This window comes from Strigops habroptila, chromosome 1 (assembly GCF_004027225.2).
Source record: "Strigops habroptila isolate Jane chromosome 1, bStrHab1.2.pri, whole genome shotgun sequence".
NCBI lineage: Eukaryota > Metazoa > Chordata > Aves > Psittaciformes > Psittacidae > Strigops > Strigops habroptila.
In genome coordinates, this window is record NC_044277.2 from 20684386 (window position 1) to 20710054 (window position 25669).

General features: G+C 36.8%; 1 protein-coding gene across 17 annotated transcripts in view; it reads left to right on the forward strand.

Annotated features, from left to right (window-relative positions):
• Positions 1 to 25669, forward strand: part of UBR5 (ubiquitin protein ligase E3 component n-recognin 5) — an 85708-nt gene that overhangs the window by 24060 nt on the left and 35979 nt on the right. For 13 of the 17 annotated variants that reach the window (XM_030495533.1, XM_030494404.2, XM_030494746.2 and 10 more), the window contains 10 exons: positions 1143 to 1302; positions 9028 to 9177; positions 11164 to 11375; positions 15298 to 15414; positions 15494 to 15604; positions 16432 to 16586; positions 18569 to 18686; positions 19509 to 19693; positions 20465 to 20574; positions 22113 to 22225. In XM_030495533.1, the coding sequence (XP_030351393.1) occupies positions 1143 to 1302; positions 9028 to 9177; positions 11164 to 11375; positions 15298 to 15414; positions 15494 to 15604; positions 16432 to 16586; positions 18569 to 18686; positions 19509 to 19693; positions 20465 to 20574; positions 22113 to 22225 (1431 nt within the window). The remainder of the gene's footprint in view (positions 1 to 1142; positions 1303 to 9027; positions 9178 to 11163; positions 11376 to 15297; positions 15415 to 15493; positions 15605 to 16431; positions 16587 to 18568; positions 18687 to 19508; positions 19694 to 20464; positions 20575 to 22112; positions 22226 to 25669) is intronic. The other 4 variants (XM_030494841.2, XM_030495359.2, XM_030495697.2 and 1 more) reach the window with 3 other exon arrangements.

Here is a 25669-nt window from a genome sequence, read left to right on the forward strand (position 1 = left end):
GACCTGTAGCATGACTGGCACAAGATGTTTAGTGACATCCTTGACACCTTACATGAAATAGAAAAACAGACTAATATCCCCCTGCACCAATCAGTTCAATTCTGTAATCTAATGTATGGTTTATTAGTTAAGTTGTAACTTTGCTTCCCTTGCTGTGATCTTTTTTTAATAGCATACTTTGTCTACCTTTAAAACAGAAGGTGTCTAAAACATTTTTTAGGTAACTCTAAAGAAGGCCAATGGGAAAATCTTCACAGCTGATCCATGTAACAGATTCCACCATGTCTCAAAAACCTGTAAACTTCTGGCATAGAATGTAATGTCAAAAAAGTTTACCTTTGTGTGCTGTTAAAATGTTCCTTTCTTTTTTTTTGCTTTTTGGTGCCTCATTTTTACTGCATTACAAAAACATTCGATACTGTTTTCTTACCTTCTTCACACAGTCTGTGGTCTTCCAGAACTCTGACATCTTCACTGGCATTCAGTAGAGGCTAGTCTGTCTGGAAAACCAAAATGCTCTGGGTTCTCAGTTTAGTGGAGTAGACCAGAATGCTTCTGGTTTTTGTAAATTCATTGCATCTGTTTAACATATGGAAGGTTTTTTCTGCATTTGCACTTTGCTAATAAGAATCTAAGTGTTGAAGAAACTGCTGAAGATGAGCCATTAGAAACAGAGTGATGAGAAAAACAGGTGAAGTAAAGTGGTTACATATTGAACGGCAGTGGAAAGAGAAACCAGTGTCAAAGACAGAGATTGAGGTGTAGTTTTTGGACAATAGTTGATTGCAAAACTGTTAATTGGCATAATAAGTTTAAGCAGTTTTATAGAAACATACAGAACATTCTCAAAACCAGGTTTTGCCTATCCTTCAGCTACAGCATTAAGCATTTCAAGAAGTAGATTCTAAGATTCCTCTAAGAAATGCAGTACCAAAGTTGGAATTCAGCCCAGTACTTGAGCTGAGAGAAGGTTGACTATCTAGTATAAGAAACTAAAAAAATCTGTGTGAACCTTTAGTGTATGTACTGTAGTTGACTCTTGGGTTTTATTAGACTACTTTTAGAATTAAGCTTTCGTTTGTTATGACTGGTGGTTGGTGAGCTGACAGTGACCAGTAACCAATTATGCTCTGCTCTTACAGGCACAAGTTGTTTTACAAGGAAAGTCCAGAAGTATTATTATTCGGGAACTCCAGCGAACAAATCTTGATGTAAACCTTGCTGTAAATAATCTGTTGAGTCGTGATGATGAAGATGGAGATGATGGGGATGACACAGCAAGTGAATCATATCTTCCTGGAGGTTTGTATCCTGCAACTTTTGATAAGAAAATGCCAATGTGTTCTGATTTTTCTGTGTTTAAGCACTGACAGCGTGCTCCATGCTGTGCAAGGTATGCACCGAAGACAGTTCTTGCTTACGGGAGCAAAGTCTAAAGATGCGCAAAACAAAAGATGTACTGGGATGTCTTGAGGGATTAGGTCAGGCATTGTAGAGTAACTATTGACCCTATTTGTGAGTGGCATGAAGGTTATTTATTTATTTTTTTTTTTTTAGAATCCCAGGCTTTGTAACATCAGCATTACTTACATCTGTATTTTGCTGCTCAATGAGATGCTGAGACTGCTGTGTGGCTTGCTCATAAAAGCTAATTCTAAAACCTTCTAGCAACTTGCATGTTTTTCACTACTAACAGAAATTCTTAAGATACAGCAGTTTTTAGAGCAAAAATAATACAGCTGTTTTTTTAGTCAAAATGCCTCAAGTGAGGGCAAAACGGCTTATAGTTGTTACAATTTGAAGATGTTATTCTTCATCTCAAGTTCCCCTCCCCATAAATGCTGGAGTATTCTGGCTACACCAGTAAAACACTGTAATTAAAGTCCAGCTATTTTTGAAATATTGTCCATCCCATACAATTGCTTTTAATAAAAGACTGAGTCGTCTTTTGCATTGGCTAAATAATTTAGGTAATCTTTTCCTGCTGAGTAAACATATTTGAAAACATAGCAGCCAAATCTAATGTCTGTGTTAGGTGCACTGCATGAAAAGATCACATCTAAACTCTTGACTACATATTAGCTTTTCTTTCTGTGTGTCAAAATGACGTTTTGATATTTTCCTAATAAATATTTTTTTTTCTGCTCATCTGGTTCACCAGGAAGGTTCATGGGCTTCCTCCATCTTTATCTTGTCAATCATGTGATTAGACAAAGTTTTTTTTTCTTTTTTTTTTTTTTTTTTGGTTTTTTTTGGGTTTTTTTGGTTTTTTTGTTCTGCAGCAAAGGCTTTGTATTTCATTTTGCCTCTCTAGTTTTAGTTGCATCTGTCAAGCTGCTTTATTTTGCTGTAGAATCAAGTATCGTCTGGTGAAAGGGGTGAAAAACCTTTAATTTGAGTCTTGGTTTTTAGTGATCAGCTTAATAGCATTAGACAGATGCCCTGGAGGAAGTAAATTCTCTGAACTCTTTCCAGGTATTCAGAGCAGGAGTTCTTACTTTAAGTGTGCTCAGATGCATTCCTCCAGAACCGGCCTTCAGAAGATAGATCATTGTTAGTAATCATTTACAGTAGAAGTTCCTTTTAACCATACTAACCAGCTTTATATGGCATTAACTATTCTCTTAGTACCTCTTCAGATCATAAGGAGCAGTCGATAGGGACTGACAGCCTGTGGCTGGTAACTTTTACTTGAAGGTGCTTGCGCTACAGTCTGTGAATCTTTTGTATTTGAGATACATTATAGTATGCAGAGTTTCACTGTCCTCATTAGCTGTCCAGAAAACCATTTTGTTCTTGGCTTAATTTTTAAAGCTTCTCCCTTGTTTAGACTAATCCTTCCTATAAGGAGTTGCAACCTTCTCATATTAATATTTTTTGCTGTTTTTTCTTTTACCACACAGAGAAACTGGGCTCTTTCCCAGTTCTTGCAGGAAAAGATGTGGAAATGACAACTGAAATGAAATGTTATGTTTTAACTCCAGTCTTCAAAGATGGAATTCGCAATGTGTAGAACATAGAATCATAAAATTACCTAAGTTGGAAGAGACAAGGGTGTCTCTTGATCTTTATCTGAGATCATCAGGTGATGATCTTTGTCTAAGATCAAGTCCAAGCTTTACCCCAGGACTGCCAAGTCCACCACTAAACCATGTCACTAAGGGCTTCGTCTGCATGGTTTTTGAACGCTTCGAGAGACAGTGATTCCACATGCCATGCCTTCTCTGTTTGTCTTAAGTTATTTCAGTTTTATGGGCAAGAATAAGTTGTTTGCACAGAAATTAATCAATTTGTTATCTGAATGTGATCGAAACAGTAGGAGAAGTCTAGCTGAACACTAGTCAGTGTTGCATGACTATTGTTGGTACGTTAAATAGTACAAATTACCAGCCCTTGCTTGTGTCACATAACCATGCAGGCTAGTTTTCAGGAAAACCTGATGGCCAGAGAAACTTCCCTGTACCAGCATCCTGTCCTTTAGAACTATGTAGAACCTTTTTTACCTTTTTTTTTTTTTTTTTTTTTTTTTTTTTTTTTAAGTCTTTTGCTCTAGAACCTTTGCAGTGTTCTTGCGTTCACTTGTCACCTTGCCTCTGGATGCTCTTCTGGAACTGTAATGTCCAAGTTTATGAAAGATAACTGTAGATAACTGATAAAAGCTATATGCATTCAATTCTTAGGTTTTTATGAATGATTATGAAAGATAAAGAACTTCTACCCCTACCCTCCCTTTTTTTATGATTTCAAATTTTGCTTTAAAGTCTGTTGGTTTTGTCCCTTCCAAGCACAAAAAAAAGCCAATGACAAGACTGCTTTTTGTCTTGGGACTTTGGAGGCTCTTGCATTTTGATTAAAAGCATATGCTAATTTTTACTTTTTCTTTCTGCATGTCTGGTGCTTTGTGACCCTTAAATTTAGGGGTTACTCCTCTAAACCTTCCAAGACAGAGAAGCTTTTTTTTTGTTTGTTTTTTAAACCTTAAGAGTAATTTACATATGGTTAAAAAAAATAAACTAAAAAAAAAAAGCTAAGGTACTTTCCAGCCACTGTGAACTTAATAAATTCTTGTTGAATGCAAACCAGGACACATTAATGAGGCAGTTGTGATAATTACAGTGAGTATTGTGAAGGCTGTTGTCTTATTTGTTTTAAGGTAACAAAATTGTCTGAGTTCTACCCAGATTCTTCCAAAATGTGAAGTGCAGCGAAGAGCAGAACTTTACTTTTCTGTACAGACTGCCTTCAGTATGAGTCTCTTAGATATTTATTTTTGGACCCTTATGTACTTTGACTTTGACTTCTCTAGTCATGTTTCCTTTATGATAGTTGGCAGAGGGGAACGTGGGTTCATTTGATATGTAACAAGTACATAAGGAAGATAATCAAGGTAAAAACTACAAAGAACAAGATCATTTAGCATAGAAAAGACTTGAAGTTCTCTGGATTATTTTTCCAGCTCACATCAAATTGTATTAGAGGCTTCTTCTGAGCTTTATGTTCTGTTAATCTTCTATATAAAGATTCTGTAGAAGTTAAAATAGTTTGTTGTTTGCATAGTTCAGATGTGTGCATGTTTGCTCAGTAACTTCTGCATGATACAGCGCGTTCTTGCTAGTGGGACTTGTGGAGCATAGGTTTGGCAACATGCAGGCTACTTTGGGTTTTGGAATTGAGATGAGCTGTTTAAAAAGCCTTTTTTTTTATTTTTTGTTTTTTATTTTTTATTTTTTAATTATTATAGAGAAGAGAGGCTGGTGTTGCAGCAGTACTTACTCTATTGGCTTGCAGTGAGGGGAGATGAGAACCAGGGCACAGTGTAGGATTAGTTCAGTGGCTTGCCTTTGGGGAAAATAATTAGGTGTGTGGTTTTTCTGTGGTTTAGTTGGTGTGGTTTGTGTGTTTGGTTGTGGTTTTCTCTCTCTTTTGGTTTTTTTTTTTTTTGTTAAGATGAAGTTCAAGTTGGGTAATGTTTTGAAGAAATATATCAAGAAATGAGTTGTGGAGTCCTGTTTGAGTCTGGTTTCCTAGGAAACCAAAATACATGTTTCTCTTACTGTCAGTTTTGCCAATTTAATCCAAACTTGAAAGAAGAGGAGATGCTCAAGACATCAAATTCTTGAATAGTTCATAAAAATATGCAGCTGGGAAGAGGGTAGAGAACTTACAGTTGCCCCTTTATGGGAAAAGGTTTAGTGTGAGCTCAACTAGAGATTGGAATCAGTCTAGGCAACTTCAGTTACTGAATCCAGTGATAATGCTACACATGGAGCTATTGAAAATAAAGGTTTTTTTCTCAGTATTTGAATTGCTGTTTACATGCCTACTAAAACTTGTCTTTTTAATTGGGGGTGGGGGTTGTGGTTTTGTGTGTGGGATTTTGTTGGGTTGGGTTGGGGTTTTTTTTTTTTTCCCCTCTGGACTGGATATCCTTTTCCTTCCTATGTTCAGTGGTATTTACTAGGAAATCATAGGTACTTTCTTACCTAAATAGGTTAGTCAGAGTTGTTACATCTAAATGCAAAAGGTACTGACTGATTCTAGTCTAACATAGCACAAGAGATGAATGATATCATCCCATGGGAATTTTCTGAAGAGCAGGAAAATAAAGTCATCGAGAATATTTTTTTCCCTGGATTCTTAAACTGGATGTAGCTTTGCAGTATCTATGTTTTCACAGCACAAGAAAGATTTCAGTGATGTTTGAAGGGGAGTGTGGAGTGGATTTGGCTCCTATTCCTACTGGTTGTAGCAGCTTTTTTAGCTTGTATGGAAAATGGAAGAAAGGGGATCTCTTGCAGAAATATTGAAAGAAAATTAAAATCTGATTTGAAGTTGAAAGAAGAGGGTAAGAAAAGGCTTCATTTCCTTGATGCACATTTAGCAAAAAAAAACCCCGCATGGTTCTGGTTCTTAATTCTGATGACTTGAATTTTTACTTTTCTTTTGGAAGCACAGCTGAACTCTAGATGCCTAACATGGTGGAAGGCGTGTGCAAGTGTCACAAGTTAGTGCATATTTTGTGTCAAGAGGATTTCTGGCTTAGCTTACCTTGAAAAACCCCAACATACTGTCTTTGAATGAGGCTGGAGAGTTCTTTTCTGTACAGGCCAATCCGTTCCTAAACAGAGATAAAAGTTTTTTGCAGTTTTTGGCTGGGTAGTGATCAAAAGCGAACGAGAATGAGTTGCTAGACTGTGGAGAGGTTGGAGCTTACCTAGGAAGAGGTGGTCATGGTGGGTGTGGGAGGAGGGAAGAGGAGCAGCGTGTGAATTTTGGGAGATACCACAGAGTCTCAGCTGTGTTTTCAGCTCTTAAAGTCTGGTACTTACAAGTTGACACATTAAGATGAGGTGTACTGCTGCTTCATCATTGTGGAAAGCCAGTGGAAAATTGGTATAGGAGAGGCAGAATAAGGTCATTCTGCGTATTCTGAAGTGTTTTAGTAAGACAGAGCCTGTTTGCCAAATCCAGATTTTTTTACTAGGATTTCCAAGCACTCTGTCAAGGATGACTGCTTAAAATGTACTGGATGAACCACCAAGTCCCAAATGGTGTGCTTTTAGAAGCACAGGCTATAGTTGAATGGCTTACTTATTTAATGCAGAAAGCATTTGTGCCGGTCTTGCTTTGAAATCCACAGTGCTCACTGTTTACAGCACTGTTTTTCTGGGGGCAGCTGGTTGTAGTTGGTACGTGTTACATTTCCTGAAGATGAGACTTCAGAAATTTAAGGATGAATATTCTGATGTGCAGGGATGTGAAAGTCTTAGCACTTTAAATATCAGTAAGTGGAACAGTTAAGTAAATTAATACTGGCTGTAAGTGTGGACTTCTGGCTCCTTTTCAGTTTTTGGATACCTGCTCCTTCGTGTTTCATGAACCATCCCCAACACCCCCATTCCAGACACTGAGAAAAAGACCCATAATAATCAGTTCTTACTGTGTCCTGGTTTCAACTACAACAGTTTGGGTTTTGTTTTTTTTCCTCCTTCCTAGTAGCTGGTGCAGTGCTGTATTTTGGCTTTAGTCTGGGAATAGTGCTGGTAACACACCAATGTTTTAGTTGTTGCTCAATAGTGCTTACCCTAGTCAAGGATTTTTCCCTCTCTCATGCTCTGTCAGTGAGGAGGGGCACAGGAAGCCGAGAGGAAGCAGAGACAGGACACCTGACCCAAACTGGCCCAAGGGGTATTCCATACCACAGCACGTCATGCCCAGTATATAAACTGGGGGGAGTTACCCGGAAGGCCAGACCTCTGCTCAGATCAGGCTGGATATCAGTCAGCAGGTGCCGAGCAATTGTATTGTGCATCACTTGTGTTTATTGCTTTGTTTTTTCTTCCTTTCCCCTTTTAGGTTTTATATTTTCTCCCCTTGTTGTTTCCCTTATCATCATTATTAGTAGTAGTAGTAGTAGTATATTGTACCTTAGTTATTGGACTGTTCTTATCGCAGCCCATGGAGTTTACATTCTTTTGATTTTCCTCCCCATCCTGCCCAGAGGGGGGAAAGGAAGAGGGGTGTGAGTGAATGGCTGCGTGGTGCTGAGTTACTGGCTGGGCTTAAACCACGACATACTGTTAAGAATGCTTTTATTTAACTTCAAACCTTGATTTCTAGCCACTCTTGTTTTATGCTTACAGTGAGGTACAGGCCAAGTACTGGATGTGTTGAAATTACGTGTGCTCCTTCTGTGTTTGTTGGAGGGACTCTGTATAGCCTTATGTTAGCTTCACGAGTGGTTTAAGCAGATAAGGCTGTTCTGCTGCCAGAAGGAGCAGTCCTGCCATTCCCTTGCATTTTGGTGAGGTTTGTGTACCTGCATGGGTTAGCTGAAACCTAATCTGGGGAGCCTGAGTTTTCAGTCAGATTTGCTTGAAAGGCCAGGATGGGGCAGAGCTGTCACATTTGGCAGCAGTAGGGTCTGGTCAGCATTGCTGCGCGTGGTAAGGCACCACCCTTGGGAATCTGCTGGGCTACTCAGTTAAGTCAGTCTGAAGACTGCTTCCCACCTTACTTCCGTACCCTGTGAAGTATTGTTTCAAGCCAGGTGAATATGCCAGTTGTGGATTTAGAAATCCCACCTTGCCTGATTTGATGCCTGCCACAGGGATGAAGAAGGGAAGCAGGACTGTCCTTTCTGTAGCAGCAAGATGGTAGTCAGGTTTAGTTGTCTTATCAGCCATATTACTGGATTTCAGTAAATTACATGAATTTGTGGTAGCCTCTTTTGCATGTGGATAGTAGCTATAGTCTGGTAAACAGAGGGAGATTGTTTTATACTTTAATGATGATCAGTACTTCAGAGAAACTGAACAGAGTTCTCTAACATTGAAGCTAGGGCAGTCACAGTAATGAAATTCATCTTTCTTGTTCTGGTTGTGGTTTTGTTTTTAACTGCATGGTATTTAAAAATTGTGCTTTTTTTCCAGATAACAGTTGTTGTAACATAGCTTAATGTAAAGATTTGTACTGAAAGCTGCAAGCTACTGGCCTGTGAATTAAACAAGTTTGTCATTCTGTGAAAGAAACGTTCCGCGGAGGAACGTACAGTCTTTGACATCAAAGACGTGGCTTTGTGAAGGCCAGCTTTCACCATCAGTTCTGTCCTCCCTTAATTCTAGGTCATCTTTGGAGTTCTGCATTACGTGCATGAGTGTGTGTGCACATGTATGTATGTATGTATGTATCTTATGCTAGTGCTTTGTTCTTTCAAGTGACAGGCTAAAGTTTGAATTTCTGGGTTACAGAAAAATGTGTTTTGGGCAAGTCTTGTTTGGGAAATGTGGATAGATAAGTGACAGAGCAGTTCTTCTAGGGAAACTGGTTTTGTTCACTAGTCTGCCAAGCTTGAGAGTAAATGTGGTTGCATAGGAGGCACATGAGTTTGCACTGGTGAATCTGAAGAGCAGAAATTCATTTAATAGATAGGATTTTTTTGTTTCGATATTTGTTTAGTTGATGGTCTCTCTAGCTGATGTTATAAGTAGCTGATTATTCACTTAAGACCCTTGTCTCCTCTTATAGAGGATCTTATGTCTCTTCTGGATGCTGACATACATTCTGCTCACCCAAGTGTCATTATTGATGCTGATGCTATGTTTTCAGAAGATATTAGTTACTTTGGTTATCCATCCTTTCGGCGCTCATCACTTTCCAGGCTAGGCTCATCCAGAGGTAATTTTGCACCTTTTTTCTTTGTAATAAGTAGTTTGCTGTGGAAAAAGCTAGTGATAGTACACACTGGTGGTCTAGATTCTGATGTAATGCAAAAGTAGACTGTGATATGTTGTCAAATATAGAGTAGACAAACAGACTGTTACTCATTATCAAAATTATTAATGAATTCTGAGTATTAGCAGGTAAGTTCTGCAAGAACCTTGACAGTCATGTATTTTAAATCTATTTGTGGATCTTTGGTGTCGCGAGGTGTTATACAAATTTTGCATGTTAAGTTTAAAATAAACTGTAGTGTAAGTACCTACTAATACATAGATTGCATTACAAATCTTTGATTTGGCTCAAAAATGAGTAACGAAGACATGCAGCATTCTTTTTTTTTTTTTCTTTCTTTCTTTTGGGTTGCTCTTTGTTCACTGTTCTTCACATTTCCTTAATTGTTCCATGATAGAAGTTACCTTTATGAAATGAGGAACTTTAGATTCTATGGAGGGAGAAAAACCCTAAATTTTACTTTTTAGAAGCATTCTTATAGTTGGATAAGGAGAACTATTGGCAGCTGATAAAAAAAAAACCTCCTTGAGCAGTGTTAAGGCATTTTATTTTTTTTCTTCTTTTTTTTTTTTTTTAAAGCATATTACACCTAAAAGATGTATAACAGACCATGCAGCAATTTCCTATCTTTTTGAAGCTGTTTGCGCAAATGCCTAGAATGTTTCCAAACTGTTAATCCAACCTCTGCTGTAATTGTTTAGTACAGTTTTGTTGCCTTTCATAAGCATGTTTTAGTGTATTAATTGCTAAACACTTAAGTTCCTGTTACAAAATTATTAGTCAGGGGTCAATGTGATGTTTGCTAGAAAATAAGTACAGTGCTTTATGAAATAATGTCTGTAAGACAACTGCTGTGTTTGGCTGATGTGAAAACTTTCCCATTTGTCTGCTACTACAAAAGACCCAAGACTTGGCGTAATTTGTTGAAACAATGATATAATAATGTGGTCAACTAATACATGTAATTCAGTTGATTTTTACGAGCATAAGTGAAGTGCTTAATAGGTTTAAATGCATTATGTGCATGTACGAATATTCAGCATCTGACATAACTCCTTCTAAATTCCTCCTTTTTTTTCCTTTCCTAAGGTTATTCTATATAAGACGTTACCACGAATTTTCTAATACTTATTTTCCATGCATAGTTGACTCTTGGAAAGTTAGTTTGATTACCTGATTTTAAAAATTTATCTGCATGAGCGAACTGCAGAGTGTACTGGCTTTAGACAGTTTGTAGGCCAATTGGAGGGGAAGCATTTTGGTAAGGAACATTTTTCTACAAGGATCCTTTTTAAAACTTGTCTGACTCTTGAAAAGTTTTCATTTGATCTACTCAAACCAGACACACTTTAATTTATTAAATCCAGTCCTATGGAATATTGCTTTAAACAAAAGGGGTTGGATTATCAAACATTATATGAGAGCTTTTTTTAATGCTTGCTTTCTTTAACATTTTCAAATTACTGTTTGGTTTTTTTTTTTAAGTTGTTATGAAACTCTCTAATAAATACTCTTTTTTGGTTTGCATAAAGATATCTAACAGACTATATAGACTTAGACTTTTTTTGTTGTTGTTACTACGTTGATAAAACAGTGCTACAATATTGTACTATAAAACTGCGTATTGTACTATAAAACTTTTAATTGCAATGTTAAATGTATTTGGCCTCTTATGATGTAAGTGAAAATGCTTTAGCATTTTTTTTATAGTGCACAAAACCATAAGACTTCTTAATTTCTAACTTATTTTTATGTTCAGTAATTCTAAAATACATACACTTGAAAGGGTTAATATATTGAATGTTGCATGTCAGGACTTTATTTTTAATCTGTGTGAGTAGATTTAACTGCTGTTAGTTGCATCCTGAAGGGTCTTTACTAGAGAGTGGCTTACTTTTATCCCACTGGTGTGACCCAATTGCATACCAGTTCTCCTTCTTCCCTTAGAGAGAGACTCTGAGCTGTTGCGTGAACGTGAGTCCGTTTTACGTTTGCGTGAACGAAGGTGGCTTGATGGAGCCTCATTTGATAATGAAAGAGGCTCTACAAGTAAGGAGGGGGAACCAAACCTGGACAAGAAGAATACACCCGTTCAAAGTCCTGTTTCCTTGGGAGAAGACTTGCAGTGGTGGCCAGATAAGGTACTGAATTTTTAAAATTATTTTATTTGCATGCTTTGCGTTTCCTTTTTGAATATCAAAGTTTATGTGAGATAATGTAATAAGGCAGATTCTTGATTATTCACTTAGGAAAATTAGAAATAACTTATAGCTGTGCTTCTGTTAATACTGTTTTAATTTTCTTGTCTATGTGTTTCGAAGGCACTGCTGTAGATCATAAGGTCTGGGTTTTTTCTTTTTCTTATATTTACTTAGGTGCTCAAAGCATTTAATAGGCAGTAGGACACTCATGAAACAATCTAAACTATTCTTCATCAAGGAATCATCTTTTTTTTTTTTTTTAATTAGCATTATTATTCCCAGAGATACTTTCTGTTTGAGTGGATCAGGCTTTTCAGCAACAATAGTGAAAGGTGACATTTATTTGCAGTGTGTTTTGAGTTCGCCAATAATTTAAATGAGTACTGTTTGCTTCTTCAGAATCCCTTTGGTTTTGATTAGCTGGTTTTCTTTGTAACCCTAATTCCATTTTCGAGGCAAGAAGTAAGTCCCATGTGAGATCTAAGAATAATAGGAACACCAGCTATATGTTGTTAACTGGGTATCCGTAGTCATTTTCTTTATAAATTAGCTAGATGCTTGGGGAGATGACTTTAAAAAACAAAGTAAGACAAACCCAAAGCAACAAAATAAACCAAAAAACTTCCCAGGAATGGAAGTGATAATCTATGTTTATTAGACCAAATTTTATGGACTTGGGCTGTCTTTCTAGTGTTCCCATTTCCGTCTGTCTGCAGTATCTGTGAGGTTGCTATTTTGATATGTCATGCTTCCTTCTTCTGCCTCTATTTTTCCCTTTTAGACCAGTATAGATAAAGAAGCTTGAAGAGGGAGGTGACTTTAGAGGCTTATTTCTGTTTACAGCAGCTCACATTTAGGTCCTGTCATCTTCATTTGGGCATTCAAACTGAGAAATGAAGATACCTAAAGAGAAAGTTTGTCTAATAGCTGTTCTCCCAACCAGACCTTTTAGGTCTAAAGTATGAATTTATATTTTTTTTTCAGCCAGTAATGTTGAATCTCTGTCAGTGAAAATTGGAAGCTTTTGTCCCCCTTGCTTTGTCATGATGGTAGAAGGACAAAGTCATCTAGGTTATGTAGAGGGAGATCTCAGGGGGTTTAGCATAAAAGAATAAATGTAGTTTAGATTTGGAGTACTAACTTAGCTTTTTGATTTCCACTGATGTGTTTAGGTAACATTGATATGCCCATTATTACGTTTTTATTTTTGTTTTGTCGTGGTTTGGTATTTTTTTTTTACTACTTCAGGAATGTTCTCCCTGTTAACCCCATTCTTTCTTCTGGCCTTGAAATGTAGTTATTAAATTAGTGTTTAGTTTGTGGGGTTTTTTCTCTGGATGGGGGTTTTTGTTACTTGCAAACTTAGCAGATCCTGCCCTAGGACAGCTATTGCAGTCTTTTATTGGGCATTTTTTATGGAATTAACCATCTGTGATACTAATTACATGCTTGTTCAATTGAAATATACTGAACTTCTTCCAAGATACGTGTTTGCATATGCACCGATACACATAGTAGCTTCCAGTTAAATGAAGGTGTCTTATGGAAAAGGCCTTTCATCTTTATTCGGAAGTAGTTAAACTTTTAATCCTTCAGTCCATCAGCTGAATCTGCATAAGAAATTTTTTGTCTTTTTTCTTGCTGTAGCCTCACTCTGAAGGTTTTTCCAACAGAAATTCTTCACGGTGAATCCTGAGGGAGATGGTTTATGTGAGAGGCCAGTTCAGATGTTTCTTCCTTTTTGAAAGTTGGAAAGGAGATCTTGAAATGTTAGTGGAAAAGACAGTGAGCTAGGGGAGGGACTAGAGTACCTGAGGAATCACTGCAAAATAACCAATCTTGTTTGCAAATATTTTTCCTTCATTTTTCATCATTTTGATGTTTAGCATTTGAGGCAGAACTGTAGTACTCCACGATGAGGATGGTTAACTTGCATTTATGGGACATCCTGTAGCATTTAGATGACAACTGCTAATATTTTCATGGAAGTGAGAGAAAAATTGTGAATGACCAGTCTCTTTAGTGTTGAGCTTGAGGTATAAAACTGTTTGTTTATAAAAAGTTGTGAAACTTATTAGCAAGATTAAATGTCATAATGATACTGTTTTGGAGCAAAAATTAATTGCTTTCCTTGAGGCATATGGCCAGGTAACTTCTGAAGATTCATGTATTCAGATGACGTAGAGATGCATCTTACTAGGCTACAATAGGTTCTGATGGCAGTTCTTCCTCAGAATATACAATATTTATGTGATAGCAAGTATTAATCATGACACACATTAGCATTTGTGCTGCTTCTGTGCTGTGTGGGTAGATGCCCTCCAGAGCAAAATAAGTCTCTTATGATTTAACTAATTCTAGATCCTGTTATCAGGGTATAAAAAAGAACTGCTTGTGATTGTTCTGTCCTTCCCCGCTGCCTTCTTTCTCTTCTTTCCCAAAATATTGGTAAACATTTTGAGCTGTTGGTAAGAGCTGTACTGAATCCCATGTCATTCAAGGATGCACACCTTTTGAAATATTCACTTTGGGCATGAAAAAGATAAAAAAAAAAAAAAAGGTAGTGTGAATCCAGATTTATGGAACTAGAATGTTTCCACTTGTACACTTCTATAGCTGAAAGAAAAGCCCCTTAATTTAAGGGACAGATAAATGTACTGGATAGTGGGCTTTTTTTAATGGTCTGATAGAGTTCAGTTTTCCCTCGGATGGTTGAATTGCTTAAATGTGGTACATTGTAATCTAGGACGCAGCTAAAGATGGGAAATTACTACAGAGAAGACTAGTTATCATGTACCTGTCTTTCAGACTTATAGCTATAGAAGACAGCATTTGATTTTACACTAGTTTGTTTTTTCACTTTTTTTAAAGCTGTATTCTCCCATAAGTGGAAGGAAAGTTTTAGTCGTTACAGTAAGAAGTTTAGAAAGAACATGATTGTCCTATAGTTGCACATGCTCAAATTTACAGCTCTGTAGTTTGACGTTGGTTTCAGTACAAGGGGGAACAGGAACTTGAAAAAGGTGAGCTTCTGTGACGTAGTTGCTGCATGGTGGGTGTACAATCAAATATGAGGGGGGTAAAACAGGCCGGTGAGAGATCCAGGTAAGGTATAGGATGAAGCAATTGAGCAAAGTGGAGCTGTCTAAGTAGTAGAAAGATGCTGGATGAGTTTTGATAAAATGTTAAACAGGAGAAAAGGAGGAGGAGGGGGAAATAACCCGTTTATTAGGAACTTTTCCAGGTCATAATGATACAAAAATCAGTGTGTTACATGTTACTTTTTGTTTTAAAAAAGTTTCATCTGTTTGCAGTTATTTACCTTCAGAAGTGAAAGATAAGAATTGTTTAATTGATGAGGCAGGGAATTTGGTAATTGCTTTTTTTTGGGTGGTTGGAAGATATCTTCATGAGTATACTTAGGAATGGAATAATGGAATTACATTGCTTTTTTGCTCATTTGAGAAAACGAGAATTGTAGAGGGAAGCTTTTTCTAAATGTCAGAAGTCAAGAGATCTTCCCATCTTTAATGGGCAGTGTTGTGTTCCTCAACTATTGTGGAAGTGCTTAATAAACTGTCCAAGTTAATCGCCGTGTATGTGTTCTTGCTAAACTTGAGGAAAATAATATCTATCTCTTTATTCCCTCACTCTATCAAAAGCAATAATGCTTTTTTTTGTGCGTGTGTGTGTGTTTGAGGGCATGCTGAGCTTAAGACAAGCTGGGTATATCTTTCTTTTCAAGTACAACATTCATGGGAACTCTGAAAAAGGCAGATTCAAGTTCATTTTTTTGCATTTATCTATTTATATGTGTGTATTTGTAATATTGCTATCCTAAACTTTATTTCTGTATTTGTAGGATGGAACAAAGTTTATTTCTATTGGAGCTCTGTATTCTGAGCTCGTGGCTGTTAGCAGTAAAGGAGAACTTTATCAGTGGAAGTGGAGTGAATCAGAGCCTTACAGAAATGCACAGGTACTGTACGCCTTTAAATGCTTACCTTCAGAATGATTTATATGTTTTGAATATCTAAAATATTTTTCTGTTTCCAAAGAATCCTTCACTACATCATCCACGAGCCATGTTCTTGGGGTTAACCAATGAAAAGATAGTGCTGCTTTCTGCAAATAGTATTAGAGCAACTGTCGCCACTGAAAATAACAAGGTATGAGATGTGTTCTGGTTGCCGAATTTGACAAAGTTGGGGTTTTTGGTTTTGGTTTTGTTTTTTTTCAGTTACTTGCAATATATTATAGAGAAGTTGATTCTTCAGCTTCATCAGTAACTGAAAGTACTTAATTCGTTTGTTCATTCTACTTCTTCTATACAGATGTAAAAACAAAACAGAAACCCAACTGGTGTTTGCTAAAAAATGCAAAAAGGTTTAAAAAAAAAAGAAATCTGACAGATTTACAGCTGAAACAGTGAGAAGATACCTGTTTTACCTGATTATCTGAAATACTTGGCTGTTTGCTGCTACAGTAGAAACTGACACTGGTTTAAGAATAGAGAAGCTTGTTAATGTTCAGTATATATTTACTATAAACTTCAGGGCATTGCAGCTTTCAGTGCTGTAAAGTTAGGTTTTTCTGCCCAATTATGAGTGAACTTGAAACTGATTTAATGAAGTATGTCCACCTGATGAAGTATTTTTGATACCTCTATGGTTTTTGGTAGTGGGGTGTTTTTGTGGTGGGTTTCTGTGTTTTGTTGTTGGGTTTGGGTTTTTTGGGTTTTGTTTTTTTTTTTTTTTTTGGTGTTTTTTTGTTTTCGGTTTTGTTTTGTTTTTTCTTTTTTTAATTTTTTTTCTGGGGACTGGAAATAGAGGAATAAAAAAAATCCTGAAAACAAGAGAAGGGTGTAGGGAATAAAATCCCAAAGGGAATAATTGATTTCCATTCTGTGGTTTGTTTCACCCCCCTCTTCAAAACCAGTAAATATATCATTAAAGGTGTAAATTTTCTTTTTTTCCTTTCTTCCCTTCTCACTTAGGTTGCTACGTGGGTAGATGAAACTTTAAGCTCTGTAGCTTCTAAATTAGAACACACTGCACAGACATACTCGGAGCTTCAGGGAGAACGGATTGTTTCTTTACATTGTTGTGCTCTTTATACATGTGCTCAGCTAGAGAACAACTTGTATTGGTGGTAAGTAAACGCTATGTTTATGTACAGCAGTGTAGATCCACTGGATGTCTTCATGTCATGCTCTGAGCAGCATTGCAAGACTACTGAACCACAGTTGTTCTGAGTTTTATAACTCTGCACTTGAGCTTAGGTTCCTATTTTAAGCATATTTATTTTCTTCTTAAATGCTGAAAGATTTTGTATCCAATTATAACAACTCTAAAAGGACAAGGTTATTCTTTCAGGAGATGTGTATAAACACTTCAGCATTCAGATAGCTCAGTACTACACAGGATCAGAGAATAACCTTCTTTATGCCTTTCAAGCCTTTTCAGATTATGAGTATGGAATAAATTTACCCACGTATGAGGTCCACAATCTTCTGTCAGGCTCTGTTAGAAAATTTGGTCTATTAGTTTGTGGTTCAGATCTTAAAGAAGGGAGAAATAACATCAGATGTTCCCTCTGGAGCTTGTTGTTAAAATCTAACTCTTTTAAACATTGTAAAATATTAAATGTTAATTAAAATATTTTAACTAACAATTTGATAATTACAAAGCCTATGTTTGAAAAAACCCAGCAAACAACAAAAGGAATCCACAACAGAACCCCCAGCCCAAACCCTCAAAAGTAACTTTCCCAAAAGCACTCTGAAATGAATTTCTATTTTGAGTGAATTCATTGAATATTACTAATGCTTTGTCAGTATGCATTATTTTTTGTCAGTGTGTCAAGAGACGTTGCATTACACATTATGCCCAAAGCTCAAGGAGCTTTTAGGCATGTATGAGTTAAATACTTGATGATGAGTTGGAAATCAAGAGCATTGAAAATTAATTCTATGTAACAGTTTTCTCATTAAATTTAATAACTCTTTGGAAAATATATAAGTAGAATTGTAGCTAGGCTTGTAAATTTAAACAAAGATGTATTTTATTCTAACTTCCAGTCCCAAATCTCGAAATCGCAGCGCTCTGACTCTTGGCCCTTTTGTTATGTCACGGCTGACATAACTCAGAGTAATTACTCATAGTATAGAAACTAGTAAGCTATAATGTTGGAGATACTTTGCTATATTAGTATGTGCTATCTTTACTGCTTTTAGAATAATTGGTGCAATATATAAAAAGACTTACTAGCATATATGTAATCTTTGAAAGCAATTTATTTATTAACCAACTTGTCCTTTCTGGGAGGGCTTAAATGTCAGCAGTGGTGAATTTATGTTAATCAGATTGATGTAGGCAATCTGTTACTATTGATAGCCGTAGTTACAATGGTCTGTAGTACACGAAACAGGATTTCAGTTTCCGGTGTTGCACAGGACTGATGCTTTTCATGTTTTATTTAACATGAAGGAGGTTTTTAAATAAGAGCGTCCAACTCCATAACCCACTAAAACATGAAGTATCACAGAAGTAAGCATGCTTAACTGTGTATGTAGGAGTTATTTTCAGCTAAACTGAGTGGATCCAGTTACAAAAGAAGTGTCCTATTTTCCCCCTTCTTGCAGCTTAAGTCTGTCATAAGAGTCCTAGACTTCTTCAGCCGCATCCCTAGAGAGAAAAGTGAGGCTTTTAGAATTCAAAAACAAAAAGCCTCATCCTGTTCTCCTTTGACTGCAAGTTCTGGAAATTATCATTAGTCGTGGGAAAGATGTCCTCAAGTTCTGTGGGGGCAACCCGCAACTCGAAAGCTGTGACTGGAGTGTACCATCTGTGACAGAAGTCTTGCAGCATTTTGGACTAGAAGCAAAGCCATTTGACAGTGACATATCTTATGTGCTCTTCCTCCTAATGAATTGGCCAGCTGAGATGAATTTGGAAAGTGGGGGTGAATGTAGGAAAAGTTGTCATTTCTATAGAGCTTTGACATTTTAGAGAAGGTGGCACGGAGGCCTGTGTGTTTGATCATGACTACATAACGCAGAAGGAATAAATGTTCAAAGTTACAAAATGAGTGTTTATTTCAAAGCCTTTTAAAAATAATGTGTTTTTCCACAGGGGTGTAGTTCCTTTCAGCCAAAGGAAAAAAATGCTAGAAAAGGCCAGAGCGAAAAACAAAAAGCCGAAGTCTAGTGCTGGTATCTCCTCTATGCCAAACATTACTGTTGGAACCCAGGCAAGTGCAACTCTCACATGTGACATTTTTGTCATACTGTGTGATGAGGTTACAGCCTGCTATTGAAAACAATATGAAGGTTATATTCTTGTTATGCACAAAAGTTGTATCAATAGTATGGAATTAAAATAGTATGTTTTAATTTTATGACTGTAAATTGATGTGTTCTGTGTTGTCACTATTACATGTATGACTAATTGCTGCAAACATGGAGGAACAAGCCGTACTCATACAAAATACTTCTGTTTTAACTTACCTACTGAGAGAAAGTAAGTATAGACATACGATTCTCAGTAGGGCACATAGCTTTGTAAATTCTTCAACATTTAAGTGCCTACTATATTAGAGTCTGGGTTTGATTTATTTATGCAGTGGGATAGGCCTTTGGTTTGAAGCCTTTACCAGAAAGGTTAATAGCTGATACAGAGGGGTAGGATTCTTTGTGATTAGTATTAGAACGAGTCTGAGACAAAACAGCTTTTTCCCAGGCAGCACATTTCTTTCAATTCCCAATCTGTTATAATCAACTCTGGGATGAGTTTTTGTTATTGGATGAATTGTTCCTTTTGTGATTGAGCATCTAAATACTATTTATTAAACAATTGCGCTGCTAAAGTGGTTGCTTTCAGCTGTGAATTGCATAACAGTCTCTTTATTTCGTAGAAAAGTGCATAGTACATCATGCTGACTTTCCTCTTCATCTAGTTCCATAAGCTTTCTTACTTCTTGAGTACTACATATGTCACCAAGGAAATGGCATGCAAATATGATTTCCCTCAGTTTAACTCATTCTTCTCAGAGAAAAAATATTTCTGTCTGCAGGTGTGTTTAAGAAATAACCCCCTCTATCATGCTGGAGCAGTTGCTTTTTCAATCAGTGCTGGAATTCCTAAAGTGGGTGTTTTAATGGAATCTGTTTGGAACATGAATGACAGCTGTCGATTTCAGCTTCGGTCACCTGAGAGCTTGAAAAACATGGAGAAAGCTAGCAAAACTACTGAGGCAAAGTAAGTGTTGAGAACACACATGTGGGCATACAGGACATTTCTGTGGTATTCTCTTGAATTGATGATTGATTAAAAATTGAAGAAAGGTCAGGTTTTTATCAGTTTGAACTTTCTACTGCCTTTGAAAGATTCTTTCTTGTTAACTCTGCTAAATGTGCAGAAATGCTCACTGCCAGAAAGGTGTCTCAGTTGTGTGAAACAATTATGCAAATATGAAGTGCAGAAGGAATATTAAATTTAAGACTTTCCTGCAGTGTTTCATAAAATTTCCAAGATTTTATGTTTTAATAACAAAGTGCTTTTGTTATGGAACTAACTATTTTCAGGCCCTTCTTCATGGCCTTGAGAGACCTGTTTCAGTCCCTCCATAGTTTGGGGAGGGGAGGAAGTCAGTTTGACAGTTGCCATTTAAATGTTTCTTAAAACAGATTTAAACCATTTCAAGAAAAACTTGAAAAAGTTTAGCTAGCGTTTCAGGTTACTGTGCAAAGCTAGTAATTATGCCTATCTTCAAATGAGGCACATCTAAGGATGTTCATTTTCTGTAATATTGTATCTATGCTCAGTTAATATTGTAAAGCCAATCTCTGATGAAGCAGCATAACACCATTTCCAACATCAGATCTATAGTCTTGTCAGTTAGGATGGCTGTTCACAAGTATGGAATTATTTCATTAAAGTGTTATTAAAGGAATGTGGCTGGGATGTTGTTGTCATGGAAAAAATTTCACCTTTTTCCTTCTTCGTGCTAAGTAGTATCTTTTATTACAGACCTGAAAGCAAACAGGAACCAGTGAAAACTGAGATGGGTCCTCCACCATCCCCAGCTTCCACTTGTAGTGATGCATCTTCAATAGCAAGCAGTGCATCGATGCCATATAGTAAGTAATATGTAGCTCATAGTAACATAAAATATTTGTGTAGATAGAAGTTTTCGTAAAAGGCAGTTCTACAAAGATTCTGTGCTAATTTCAGAATCGCTTTTGGTCTTTCAGTCTGAACTGCAGTATATATGAAAGCTTTGTAATAGACATTAGATAACCAGTGAACTGTCAGTGTTAAATTTAAGAATATTGATATAAGAAGTGACTACTTGATGTAAAATGTATCTAAGCAAGCATAACAGTTCTCAGAATCAAAAGTATCTTTCAGGAGGTGATCAAGAGGAAGTTTGAAGATAAAGTTGTTTATGTGTTACTGCAATGTGAGAGTGAGTTTCTTTACAGCTGAGAAGTTGAACTTGTTTTGGAAAATTCCCTTTAAGCTGTTATTACACAGTTTGTCTTGCAAGTGAACTTCGGTGCATAGAGCAGTAATTCATTATCTGTTACATAAAATGTCTAAAACTAAGCATTCTTTACTAATGCACAAAAGCAGTGAGAGAAGTCTTACAGTACAGGTTGTACTTAAAAACCTAAAAGGCTGCATTATAATTTATGTAACTTCTCTTAAGCATTTTTTCCTTGGTTTAAGCCTGTACATTTATAAACAGTTAATTACAATGCCATCATTTAAAGAAGTCTCTCTGCTCCTGTTTCTTTAAGTTGTTCATATACTGCAGTTCTAAGAAGCATTCACCTAAAGAATCAAATGGTGTCATTCAGTGACCAAAAATCTCATATGCTCAGATCTGCAGTACTAATTAATTTTACTCGTAGTCTTTTGCTGATTTCTTCTCTTTTGCAGTTCTTTCAGCTGTGATTTTACACTGACTGTAACTTTGCTTGGGATTTTGTACTAGTGTTAGAAGTTAACTTCACAGTTAGAAGTTTTCTGCTTCTGACTTTAAATATGTTGATAATATTAATTATGCTGTATACTCAATTCAGGAGATTGAAGGTTCTCCTCAGTGTTAAGTTGGCCATGTTATATGTTTAAATTTGATCCCAAGTGTTAATACAGATATTGTTCAGATAACATTTTTTCAGTAAATCTAAGTATTGCAATTACTGTTAGCCCAAATAGCTATTTTTCTGCCTCATTTGCTACTCTTCTAGATGTTTACCAAGAAACCCATATGTACTGGACAAGTAGTTTATTTGTAAGGGTGATACAGAGCACTGAGCAGGGCTGAATGGTCTCATGCTGTCAGCCTTTTTCCTTACAGCTTGAGTATCTGAACCCAGACAAAGCAATTTATTGTATTCTAATTATTGTTCTTAAATGTCCTTAAAAATTGCTTTTTATCAGATAGGCTTTATTGGTGCTAATTTCACAGAAACACATGGAAGTGGCATGGTGTACTGTTAGGTAGCTCTGACTTAAAGTCACATTCTTGATAACCTCTTGTAAATATCTAGATTTGACTGCTAATAATCTTCTTTGCAGGAAAGGTTTGGTGTTTACTGAACATTGCATTTTGATGCTTTGATTAAATATTTCAAGTCTGTCTTTTCTGGTAATAACTTCTTTGTCTCAGAGCGACGACGATCTACTCCTGCCCCAAAAGAGGAGGAGAAAGTGAATGAAGAACAGTGGTCTCTGAGGGAAGTTGTGTTTGTGGAAGATGTTAAAAATGTTCCCGTTGGCAAGGTTTGTCTAAAATACACTGTCCCACCATCTTTGGGGAGGGGGGGAAAAAGTTTCTCTTTTAGATAAGCCATAAAAGAATCATAGCTTTGGAGATGCTGCAGAATGTTTATGACTAGACTTTTGTTGCATCTTTACTTGTCCGTAACACAATGATAGTAACAGACTGAATGTGTTGTGAATAAACGTGATGAATTTTAAAAACTAACATTCTGGTACTTTATATTGAACCACAATATTAAGAAAAGCAGATGTGGTTTATTTTTGGTGACTTAAGCAATAGTTCTGACTTGTCCGGTGAGATCGTAAAGAGTTACATGTGTTGTGACTGACTTACATATACATCAGCTGAATGTTTGGGTGAATCTCATGTTGTTGTAACAAAATAACAGATTCTTTTTTTTTTTTTTTTTTTTAATTAGCAATGCCATGCTTCATTAGTATGACTATAAAGTTATTTGATGTATTACTTTATTTCGTCCTTGAAATTTTTCATTTGCTCTCTAGTAAACTTTTGCTCTGACTAAGCGCTGTAGAGGGAAATACTCTGTTTCTCCTTTGGCATTGTTGCATGATGTTAGGAGGGATCAGGTCATCTAGACAGTTCTCTGTTGCGCTTTTTAAAAATCAGAGCAACAGGAAAGCCAATAAAGGTTTTCCACAAAATGAAGAGGTCGGATTGCTTTCTGCTGGATTCAGAGAAGATTCAAAAAAAAAAGTTACCAGACGAGGAAATAACTGTCCACAGCAGGCTTGTGGATTTAGTCCTTCTACTTGCATCCCTAATGGTTTACTTGTGCAGGAGTAGAAGATTTGCCTTGAGCATTATCTTTGAAAGGAGAAGGCTCACAATGAATTTTCACTATCAATTTTAGGTCATTTCTGCAAAAGGGAGTGTGGAGTGACTTAAGTCATTGAAATACTCAAGTTTCTATAAATGAGGTTTTGAGATCTAGTTGAAGTTGCTTAAACCATTGTTTGCCTCTTATATCAGCTTTGGGAAAGCCCTCTTGTCTTTATCTGTTCTTCGTGTTTTGGATCCTAAGATCTTCAGGACAGAGACAGTTTTACCATTTCTGTATACAGTTGGAAAGGCGTCTGTGTGCTGTGTCAAGAAGAACTGCTATAACAAGTATAGAAGAACCTGAATTTTTATGTCTTGGTATTTGCACTGAAGTGCTAAAACCAGTAAGTGGGCTGTCTTTTGAATAGAATTATTGGTGCTGAGTCTATTCTGTATCAGTCATTTATGGCAAAGATGCTCTTTTTTTCCTCCATAATGCAAGCTGTCCTTTCCAGTGATGTATATGGTCATGCGCTTTTTTCCTTTTACAGTTTTATAACACTTAAAGTTTAGATAGAATCCAGCAGACAAAATTTTTTTTTTTTTTTTCTTTTTTGCCTAGCTGGTGTCCAGGTTAAAGACAGGAATACAGTTTATGCCCTGTTACTTGTTCTATTTGTAATTTGGATCCGTTGTGTGATTGTACAAAAAAGACTGGAGGCACCTCAGGCTGCAGAAGGGTTACATTTTGCAGTGTGTGCCTACAGGCTCCAGAACAGCTGAAGTTGTTCATACTGGAACAGTAACGTTTGTAGTTTAGCTTGTTGTGAGCTGAATTTAGCAGAAGGGTGTAAATCCTGAACAGTTTGACTGTTCTGTGCCTAAATAATTTTGTTTCTGGAAAATTTGTACTTTTGGATGTATGCAACAACCTCATGATGTCTCCAAAAACGCCTTGGTTACAATCCTTCTGAGACCACTGCTGTGTACTGTTTGTAGAGCGGTGCACAGGTAGATGGTGTCAAGTTCTAACAAGAGCCTGTTTCTCTCTGGGCTCTTACTAATTTTGATACGGTAACAGCCCTCCATCTGAGTGCTGAGATCTAAGGTGACTGCTTGTGATTATTCTCATACCAGTAGATTGTACAACCAGCGTTTTACATGCTGCTTCATGAATGTGGATTGCATATGGTGCCAAAGCAACGAATGACCAGAGAGTGTGGCAAGAGTGCAGAAGTTTTTACACTGGGGCAGTCTTGGAAGAAATGAGGAAAGCATAAGTCTGCTAGATATATTCTTGGATTTAGTCATCTTTCTCCTTGGAATATATTCCAGTTTCATTTCCATTTAAATCCTTCATGGGCTTGGAGTAAAACTAAGCCTTTATTCCTTCAAGTATGTCATTAGATGGAGGAGGCAATGATTGTAAGATTATCTACCTAATGGAAGACTGATGGAATGAAAAATCCTGGCACTTGTTTTTTCTGTTGTGTGCACTGGTAAGAAATATGATGGAGTTGTCTTTCAGTGTCATTTAGAAAAGATACAGGCTGAAATAAGCCTTTTTTACTGCTCACTGGTATCAGGAATAGAAGCTGGTTTTGTCCATCCCATGCACTTTGGGATACTCTACTTGCCTGCATTATCTTCTGTATCTCCTCTTCTGGAATGGCTTAAATGATATCTGGAACCACAGTTAGAACAAAAGGGTAGAGAACCTGGGTTGGAGCTGCTTTTTTTTCTTTGGTGTTTTGTTTTGGTCTGAGGCTTTCCATTGGCAGTGTCCAGGGCCTCCCCAAACTACTTCTGTTCATCAAAGTTATCCTTAATCCGGTGAGACTTCTGTGTATTACCAGTTTTGCAGGTCCTATGCCCAGAAAGTTGATCAAGTCCTAGGGATTTTGTGAAGCATGAATTTCAATTGAGTAGTTGTTTAACTTGTACTTTGTATTGTTTTGTTTCAGTCAGTCACTTGAACTTTGTATTTTTTTGTTTGATTTCTGAGATTGAAGTCTTTCAGTGAGAAGGTTAAATTGAAAGAGCTGAGGCTGGATAGAGTCCCGGAAGAGTTACCTAATCCCTATTAGGAAACTTTTTACTCTTTCGAAGTTGAGTATTTTAAAAAAATGTGTCAGTATTCTTTGGAAGTGCTCATTCTACTTTGAGAGTAGAGTTAGAAGCCTTTTCTGTGATGTTAAAATTTCTTCCATTCCAACAATAATAAGGTAAGAAATAAAAAAATGTATTTACCTGGTTTTCTGCTGCTGTGTCTTGAGAGGGAATATGATGATTCTGGAGAGGGAAAGATTCTACAGATTACCGACGGATCCAAACAGGTTTGCTGCTGAAAAGCTCAAGTGCTAGTAGTCAACTTTGGTATTTTTAGAGGCTACTCAGCCTATCTTTAATGTGATTTTCAGTGAACAACTGTAAGAGGGAACAGGGGAGCAGAAGCGGGGCTCAGGACCTGCTTCCACTTCCTTTTGAGGAAGGGACGTCAGACGAATGTTCTCTGGTAGTCAGTGTGCTTTGGCATTGTGGCGTAAAGGAGTGTGCTGACAGGTTGACAGTAAGGGTAAAGGAGACAACAATGTATGTTCATCTTTCAGCTTATCAATTCCTTTTTCTCTTCTATTAAAAAGAAGGATCAAATCTCATTATCC